Below are 10,237 nucleotides of genomic sequence, written 5' to 3' on the forward strand. Positions count from 1 at the left end.
GTTTCGATATTCGTCTCCTCTGTCACTTTCAGACCTTTCATCATTTCAGCTACAGTGAATGCCACAGCAGACTTTCCAATGCCTGCCGTGCCATGCAGCTAAATGATTTGACTCTTCTCTCGCTTGTCCAAAAATCCATGGATGAGTTTGAGAAGGGCCACTCGGGTCCGTTCTAAACATTTCGGAATGGGGCTGTCGTTCAGGGGAGTCATATTCAGCACCTGGGACAGCAACCTGGAACAACTTCTCCCAAGTTCCTTCGGCCATTGCTAGAAGCTCACCAGGAACTGTGATCAAATCAGAGAGCGAGTCAATAAGGGAAGCAGATATTTATATTGATCTCAGTTACTTATTGACAGAGGTTGATGATAGAATGCGACACAAAATGTGAGTTAGAATGAAACAAGTCAGGGAAGCACTATAGTTGGGTTCAACAATATAATCAGAGATCGTGTGATGTCATGCTATCTTAGAGTGGATGATGTACAACAACATTAATTGAATAATCAAAGTCTAAGTTGTAACTTCATTCTTTCGAGTCCAGAGGAAGTCGTGAAATGATACTTGGGTATCAGCCTGGCCAATAAGCGTGTTCACAGTTCGACTGGGCGGCAGCAAAAAGATTGAGCAATGGAGATAGAAACGTAAAGCCTAAAGAATATTTGTGACAGAATGGACAATGAACTGCAGTGCTATTCCAACTTGCTGGATGGTGGTTGAATGCAATCAAGTCGAAAGGACAAGCTGGCACTTGTCTCAAGTTTTCTGGCTGCACTGCCAGGCACCACGAGGTTGCTGTGTAAGGCTACCTTAATGCCAGAGGTTATTTAAGTAATCAAAATTCGAGAAGGATATAGTTGAACGCACCAGTATTGGCACCCCACCATATATGAACTCGCTGTGTAGTTGTTGAATGCTTCAAGGATATCGATAACCTCAGATGCACCACCCTGTTGCACCCCTCTCCGAGACCATACAACGTGAGTGTCACCACACGCCGCCAGCTGTGATAGTCTTCTGACCCAGTCAACTCGATGATGTGGTTATATTTGCCCATCATGCCTTGCACTGATCAAGAACGATTGAAATGAGCGCAATGAGATTGGTGGGTAAATTTGTGTCATTCGTCCTTTGTGTGAACATTACTTTTAGAAATCACAGTTCTTCTATGAGATTTATCATAATCCGGGCCTGTAGACCAGAATTAATAGAGTCTCAGCAACTGATTGAGCAACGCTGAGGCACAAAGTTGCGACATGAATGGTAGATGTGTGCAAAGTTGAAAGAGTACTTATTGAATTTACAATATGAGAAATCAGACGTTTGAATCGGACAAGGATCCTCTACTAACATGGGAGTCGGGGACTATACATCTTTCCAGGTATCCCTGACATATCTATGCGCTGCTCTATGTAATCATAATTAGAGTCACTTCAGAAATCCGATCAAGGGCATATTTGCCAACAGGTGCATTTAGCGCAATGTGAGTTGCGTCGGCATACTCCTTGATGTAGGCCAGTCAGAACTCCAATATATGATCCTAGATTAAAGTTTGACTGTATAGATTTCGTCCCCAAGCTCCTTCCAGGGCTTCGTCTTCCACACCGGCCACTAGCCTAGGAGCTGCACGGGCACGGGTACTGTTGGGCTATGGGTACAGTGTCATATACCATAAATCCGGTTACAGATCCGATGATCTGGATCTCAGATCCGATCCAGATCCGATGAACATATCCGTCGTCCGGTCCACAGATCCGCTTTGATTCTTATTTCATTTCCTGTTCATATAACTCTAACTATCGTTCATCTCCTTTCGGTATTCCTGTACACCGGTATACCGGTTATCCTTTACTTCCGCTTTGCTTACTGATCCGCTATGCTTACTGATCCGCTACACTTACGAATCCGCTTTTACTTGTACTTCATTCCCGGTTCATCATTCGTGATCCATCCAACTTACCAATATGCTCCACTTAGACTTTGCTTATACTTTCGTACATAGCCTCGCACCTTTGCTTATGGATCATTCCGTTAGCTATCCGTAGTATATAAACCATTGTATATGCGCTGTAGTAGATCAGTTCGAATATCATCTTAGATTGCACTCATTCCGTCTGGACTCTGAGTCCCTCCGTTATCCATCCGGACTTGAGTACGCTACTCTTGTCTACTCCGAGACTTAGGATAGATTCCTATAGTCTACATATCTGCCTCTGTCTTCGGACAGTCCTCACCCGTTAGTTTCTAGTCCGGATCCGATCCGGATTGGCCGTTACTCTATACGTTCGATATCCGGAAGTCTTAACAGATCCATTGCAATACTTATCCGTTTCACTAGACGCGATACTTTAGCTCTCTGAAATAAGGGGCAAGACTCGGGAAAGGGGCACAGCGTACGAGCTGAGGCCGAAGCCCTTCGGATCCGATACTACTTGAGTACGGTCTTAACAGTACAGGTCCAGTGCTGGTGTACCCGTACCCATGGTGTGGGTTTCTGGTGGCTGTTCTTGCAGCCCCTTACCAAGTTTTGTCGAACTTTAGCCGAGAGTTAGCGAAGTTTTAATTTCTACTCTGAGTCCCACTATTAAATAATTAAATAATTATACTCACTGACATTGTGTACATCACCGAAGCATACATAGCATGGTCCATTTTTTCATGGGGCAGTGATGGCAGTGTCCAGCCACACTTGCCCACTCGCAGTGTCTAGCCAAACTCGTCCACCTGCAGTGTCCAGCCACACTTACCTGTCTGCTGTGTCCAGCCCTCAGGCTGCATTCATCGAGGGCATTGATAATAAACACCAGAGGTGGACACTCGTGCAGCCTGCATTGTAGGTGCCAGAGAGGTTGGCGAAATAACGCCTTCATCTGGTCGCGAAATGACTTTCTGGAGTCTAGAACTGCAGGATTCTCACGGATAGCTCTATTCACGTCCTTCTGGATGCTGTGAAAATTGGTCGCAAGCTGGTAAGCAAGGGTCACAAAGAAATGACTGGTCGACGGTCATGCTGCGGTTCATGTGCTTGCATGAGAAAAAGAACATCCCCACAAGCCTTGTTTCGATATTTGTCTCCTTTGTCAAATGATTTGACTCTTTTCTCACTTGTCCAATAATTTGTAGATGAATTTGAGAAGGTCTACCTGGGTCCCTTCCAAACATTTCGGACGGGGCTGTTTTTTAGGGGAGTCATATTCAGCACCTGGGACAGCGACCTGGGACAGCTTCTCCCAATTTCCTTCGGCCATGGCTAGAAGCTTGCCAGGAACTGTCAATTAGGTCAGCGAGAGAGGTGATAAGGGAAGGAGATATGTACATTGGTCCCAGTTGCTTATCGGCAGAGGTAGTTGATAGAATGTGACACAAAATGCTAGTTAGAATAGGACAAGTCAGGGAAGCACTAGTTAAGTTTGATGGTGTGATTAGAAATTGTAATGGTGATGACTATCTTGGAGAGGACAACATACGATGACGTTAATTAAGGAGTCAATGTCTAAGCTGTAACTTCGTTTGAAGTTGAAACAAAGTTTGAAGTGGTGAAATGATCGAGCAATGGAGATATAAACATTTAGAAAGGATTTTGATGAAAATTGCATATTCTTATCACCCGCTGCAGTCACCCATCTCCTAGGATAAGAGTCTGTTAGCTAGGGCAAGAAGAATGCTAGGATGGTGGGGATGGTGAGCCTATGTACCTAGTGGGAGTACAAGTTCTGTCGCACGACTGCAACCGCGAAAAACAAAACCGGCCGTTGTGTCCAGTAACCATGACCCACCGGCAGGGTAGTTTACGGTTGGGGGAAGGCTAGTGGGTGGTAGGAAGCTTCAGACCTCGCATCTCGCACATCAAGACCCTGAACCCACTCACTGAGGAACCCGTTTCGGCCATTTCCGAATGGAGCAGGAAGTTTTGGTGTCTCCGTGCAAAAATGATGCTGGACGAATGGGTGCTTGTCTGGCTGCAGGTCCCAGTTGAGAGCACAAGGCTGCTGCATGGTCTGGCACTGGAGGTTACTAGCGGTTAGTAACTAAAATTCGACTCGGAGAATGTCAAAACTGAACGTACCTTATCCGGTGCATGAACTCTCGCTGTATCATAAGTTGATTGCTCGATCACCCCCGTGAAGCTAAAGTGAATGAATTCTATCATGATATCACATTACCTGGGCCAGAATAATATATTCCTGAAGCTTCCCATACTTGCATTGGTTGAAGGGTCCAAATCATCATCGACTAAATCCTCGATGTTAAGAGCGGACTTCGTCTTTTGCACTTTGTCATGGTGGTGGTATCATTCAAATCATCTAACTGATCAATATTGTGTACCAATACAAATACTCCAAAAAGGTATGCTGTCATAAAAACGAAGAACACCCACCAAGGAGTCTTCCTACTCTTCCTGCGTCGATTTATTGTCAAAACGACCAGCTTGGATAACCTTGTCGTCGATGTTGAGCTTGTACCGCACACAAGCATACATGGCTTCTTCGACACTCTTCTCCGTGATGGAATGGAGGACGCAGACAGCCTTGGTCTGGTCAATATGGTGGACACAATCTTGAGCCTAAAGATCAGTGCGGGGATTTCTAAGACATTAGCATCAGCATGTCTGTCCAAACAATAGCCAGAATCTTATTCACCAGTCACTATCGAAGCTGCAAACTTACACGTCAGCATAGAGAACAATGTGACCGCAAAAAATAACACACACAATAACCGTATCTGCAGTCTGCAAATTGAGACCCAAACCACCAGGACGTGTTGAGAGCATGACAACTTGAATCTCCGAATATTTTGCATTGAACTGCTATACATGCAAGGTATGCTCCTCCATCTTCGTGTCTCCATCTTGACGGAGATACTTCCAGCTCATCATCTTCAAGAAATCTTCCATGATATCCATGACTTTCGTCATTTGGAAAACAATGAGGACTTGGTAGAAACAACGATCAGTACTGTTACAGTCAAGTATGCCCCTATTCATTTTCTTTCTCTTACATCATTGTATTACATCACAATCGCATCTTGCCATCACTAGATGATCTATTCTTGTTATCTTGACTCGTCTTATCTCTGACTCGCCTTATCTCTGACTCATCTTATCTCTGACTCGTCTTATCTCTGACTCATCTTATCTCTGACTCGTCTTATCTCTGACTCATCTCTATGACCTCATCGTACCGGCCCTAAAGTCGTTACCATTCACTATATAAGCCCGTTCTGTACTATGTAGTTCTTTACTTTAATCTTACTAGGTTTTACCTGGAACTTCCTTCGCTTAAGACCTCCAATCTTAAGTCGTATTGAACTTGATTCAAGTCGAGGACACTCTCCTTGTCTTGTCTTAGAAACACTGAAACTTCGGTATACGCCGAAGTCTTGAACCAACCTTGGCCGATTACTCTTATCGAGTAGCCATACGTCAGAACCATCCTAGTTCGTAACAAAAGATTAAAGTCTTCCACAAACACATCGCTATCACACGCTGTAACCTAGACAAGAACAAACCCTGGTCATCACGACAGATAGAACCCCAGGTCCCCAGAAAAGCTGAAACAAGCTGACGTCATTAACACCAATTTTTGGCGCTTTGAACTTAGGTGCTGTACCACCCCTACCACCTTTGAACCCCCCAATGTCTTCCGCGAAACCCATTGAAATCAAGATCGGATCCCCCCCAGTCTTTGACGGGGATAGAGATAAATCCGAAGGATTCCTGATGTCGTGCATGTCTTACCTCAATATCAACGAGAAGATCTATGTCGATGACAAACAGAAAATCATTTTCGTAACCTCCTTCATGAATGAAGGGAACGCGCGCTACTGGAAGGAAGATTTCCTCAGACAAGCGCAGGATCCCAACAACAAGACTACCACAGGCCTCGTCAAAGGATACGGTACATGGACTGAATTCCTCGTCGACTTCAAAAGCGCGTTTAGGCCGCTTGATCCCTCAGGAACCATGTTAGCCAAGCTTCGCAACCTGAAACAAGGAACCGAACTCCAAGATTATATCTCGGAATTCCTGATGCTCACACGAAGGGCGGGAATTCAAGGTGATGTCGCTAAGAAGCAATTCTTCTTAGATGGATTACACCCAGGACTGCTCACTCGCCTCTACGGCACGGGTGACGTCTCTGATGACTTTGAAGTTGTCCTTTCCACCTGCATCAATCTCGACAATTCACGCCTTCACTTGAACGCCATCAGGGCACGCAACCAAACCCAGAAGAAGAAGAACTTCGGATCCAACCGATACATACCATCTAAAGATCCCAACGCCATGGTGATTGATCGGCTTTCTGAAGAAGAACACGTGGAGCATTTCCGAACCGGAAAATGTTTCACCTGTCACAAGACCAGACACCTTTTCAAGAACTGTCCCGAGAAGAAGAAAGGGAAAACCCTGATACGCTGCAAAGAAGTAGAAAGCAGCGATGAAGAAGAAGAAGAAGCAGAAGTCCGTCGTCTCAATGAGGATTTTTGATATGGGAGACTGGATCAACGTCAGTATCTCTCGATGTACCCATAAGACTTGTATGAAAAGTTGGTGAACGAAAAGAACTTCGGGTTCCCCTTTCCCTCATTTCGAAAACACGTCTGAAAACCGTTGAAACTACCGCAGTCATCGATTCCGGAGCAGCCGGAACCTTTATCTCAGAAGACTTCGTCAAAAAGCACAAGATCCGAACCCACGCCCTTAGTAAACCTTTCAGGGTTACTACCGCCGATGGAAGTTATTCCAAAAGCGGAGCCATACACCAATACTGCGTCCTTACTATCAAAATCGATGAATGAACTATGATTGGAAAGTTCAATGTCACACGCCTCGGTAGAAGGGATCAAATTCTCCTCGGAATTCCCTGGCTATGGGCTATGAACCCAGCCATTGATTGGACTGCCGAAACCCTTATTCTTTCCCGAACGGAGAAGAGTAACCAAGTCGAAGAAGAAGTTGACAAAGAAAGGAAGAAGAACGATCTTCCACTTCTATTTCAACAAGAACCCAGTCGATCGGACTTGGAAGCAATCCAAACTTAGGAAGGTACCGATTATCGAAACCCCTGTCGTTTATCCAAAGGCAACTATCAAAGAAATCATTGACGAAGAAGCACCACCTGTCCTTTCTACCCTTGACCCGCTCCCCGATCTACTCCCCATCCCTGACGAAGACGTCTGGACACAAGAAAACTTTGCCGCACCAGTGCGAGAAGTCTCTATGTACGATCTAGATGATGACAAGTTCCTGGTAGAATATTCCCTTGACGCATCCGAACTCCGGGTAATTTCAAACACTACCATGGATACACCATTAACCCCAGATGGAACTAGTCACTCTGAACAGAAACCCACGGTCAAACCTCTGCCACGGTCTACGGAATACGCGAAAGTTAGTAACAAAGCCCAGCAGTTCACTCTAGTTGCAGGCTTAGAACAGAAGAAGAAACTTTCGAAGAACTCATACCCTCCTATCTCCACAATTTTGCCAATATCTTAGCTAATGACAGTCTCAACCAACTTCCCCCTGAATGACCCGGTATTGACCACCATATTGAAACGAAACCCGGATTCATCCCCAAAACGTCGAAAATCTACCCTCTCTCGATTACCGAACGGGCTGCTGTCAAGGCATTCATCGATGAAAACGTAAAGAAAGGTTTTATCTCAGAATCTAAGTCGCCGCAAGCCAGCGGTTTCCTTCTTTGTGGGGAAGAAAAGCGGAGACCTTCGACCCTGTCAAGATTATCGGTACATCAACGATTGGACGGTCAAGAATGCTTATCCATTGCCGCTTCCCCTATCTCTCGTCGCACGGTTACACTGGAGCAAAGTATTTTACCAAGATGGACGTCTGATCCGGCTATAACAACATTCGCATTCACCCTGATGATAGATGGAAAGCTGCGTTCACCACGGAATTCGGACTCTACGAGCTGAACGTCATGTTTTTCGGACTTTGCAACTCTCCAGCCACATTCCAAGCCTACATGAATCGCATGTTCCAACAGGAGATTAATGAAGGATGGCTAGTGATCTATATGGATGATATCCTCATCTTTTCAGATAACCTTGATGAACACCACACCTGTACCCGTCGCATTTTAAAGAAGATTTCGCGAAGAACGACTCTTTTTGAAACCGGAAAAATGTACCTTTGATGCGCAGGAGGTCGAATATCTCGGTATGATTATTCGCCCAGGATGCGTCGCCATGGATGCTGCCAAAACCGATGGAATCCGCGATTGGCCAATCCCATCTACTGTTAAAGAAACTAGATCGTTCCTTGGGTTCTGTAACTTCTACCGAAACTTTATCCCTCATTATTCCGATATCGCGCGACCTCTTATCGATCTTACAAAGAAAGATAATGTCTTCCTTTGGTCCACACCCTGTCAAGAAGCATTTACGACACTAAAAGAATGTTTCCTGAGACAACCCGTCCTCCATAACCCTGACCCATCACGACAATTTGCAGTAGCCACCGATGCATCTCTTGTTGCAACCGGTGCTGTCTTATTACAGACTGATGAAAATGGCGTATATCACCCTTGTGGATATCTATCCCAATCTTTGAACCCGGCAGAACATAATTACCAGATCTTTGACAGAGAACTCCTGGCCGTCATCCGCGCACTCCAAGAATGGCGCCATTATCTAGAAGGAAACCCACATCCGGTCATCGTATTCACCAATCATAAAAACCTCCTCTATTTCCGCACCGCTCAGAAGTTAACCCGTCGTCAGGCTAGATGGCAGCTCCTTCTTTCATGTTACAATATCAAACTCCATCATGTACCAGGAACCAAACTCGCCGCACCTGATGCCCTGTCTCACCGACCTGATCATGCACTAGACACTGTCGATAACGAAGATGTAACGCTCCTCCCTGATTCCATGTTTATCCGCCTTCTCAATCAAGAGCTTATGACCACTCTTGCAAATCCTGACCCTGATGATACCGACCCGATCTTCCAAACCGCCTCTGACGCCCTGAACGGTCTTTGTCTTCCCCCTATGAAATCAGCTCTCTCTGATTGGATGATTAAGGATGACGTTTTATTCTACAAAGACCGTGCCTATGTCCAACCGGCCGGACGTCACTCTATCTTAGAACGAACCCATGACCACGCCACAACAGGACATCCTGGTCGTTTTAAAACCAAAGAACTGGTTAAACGCGATTTTTGGTGGCCGTCAATGGGAACTTATATCCGAAAATACGTTGAGGGCTGCGCCCTTTGTCAGCAAATGAAGTCTGATACCCACCCCACGACTCCTCTGTTGGTTCCTATTCCTTCTTCGGTCTCTACTCCATTTTCCCAAGTGTCCGTCGACCTCATCACTGATTTACCACCTTGCAATGGCTTCGACTCTATCATGGTCGTGGTAGACCATGGTCTTACAAAGGGGGTAATTCTCATCCCTTGTATGAAAACCATCACCTCAGAAGGCATAGCAAAGAAGTTCTTCAAATACATCTACCGCCGCTTCGGACTCCACGAGAAGGTAATCTCGGATCGAGGTCCACAATTCGTATCCAAATTCTCTAAAGCCCTTGCAAAGCTTTTGAAATACAATATTTGCCGCTTCCACCGCCTATCATCCACAACGGACGGTCAAACTGAATGTTTGAATCAAGAACTAGAAACCTATCTCCGAATCTATTGCCGCAATAACCCGGAAGAATGGGTTGAACACATCCCTATGTCTGAATTCATCCACAACCACCGCAAACACGACTCTCGCAATACATCCCCGTTCTTCCTTATGATGGGATACGAGCCACGGCTCTCCCCCATGTACTCCCAGATTCTACTGTTCCCGCCACAGAAGAACGACTTCGCCTCCTTCAGAAGATACGCCAAGAAGCTAATCTCTTGCCATAATCTCGCAATGCAACGAATGGCCGCACGATCATACGGAAAGAAGTATCAACCATGGAAGATCGGCGACAAGGTTTGGTTATCAGGAAAGAACCTTATCACGCAGCTACCATCACGAAAACTCGCTCCAAAACGATATGGCCCCTTTACCATCACTGCAGTGTTATCGCCAATCACATTCACACTCCAATTACCCAAGCAATGGAAGGTTCACCCCACGTTCCATGCTTCCGAACTATCATCCTATCACGAAACAGAGATACACGGTCCTACTTCCCTGATCCTCCACCTGAATCATCGATAACGAAGAAGAATACAAAGTCAAAGCAATCTTATCGCATAAAGGCAAGGGT

General features: G+C 45.5%; 1 protein-coding gene across 1 annotated transcript; it reads right to left on the bottom strand.

Annotated features, from left to right (window-relative positions):
- Positions 1 to 3,101: 3,101 nt before the first annotated feature.
- On the bottom strand, positions 3,102 to 4,916 carry DFJ58DRAFT_891296 (uncharacterized protein; the record flags this gene model as incomplete). Its single annotated transcript, XM_041394752.1, has 6 exons — positions 3,102 to 3,268; positions 3,777 to 3,805; positions 3,865 to 4,004; positions 4,067 to 4,127; positions 4,395 to 4,564; positions 4,814 to 4,916. Coding segments are annotated over 6 exons (670 nt in total), but the record flags the coding sequence as incomplete, so codon positions are not given.
- Positions 4,917 to 10,237: the final 5,321 nt, after the last annotated feature.

Source organism: Suillus subalutaceus, assembly GCF_016647625.1.
Source record: "Suillus subalutaceus strain FC151 chromosome Unknown DFJ58scaffold_822, whole genome shotgun sequence".
Lineage (NCBI taxonomy): Eukaryota > Fungi > Basidiomycota > Agaricomycetes > Boletales > Suillaceae > Suillus > Suillus subalutaceus.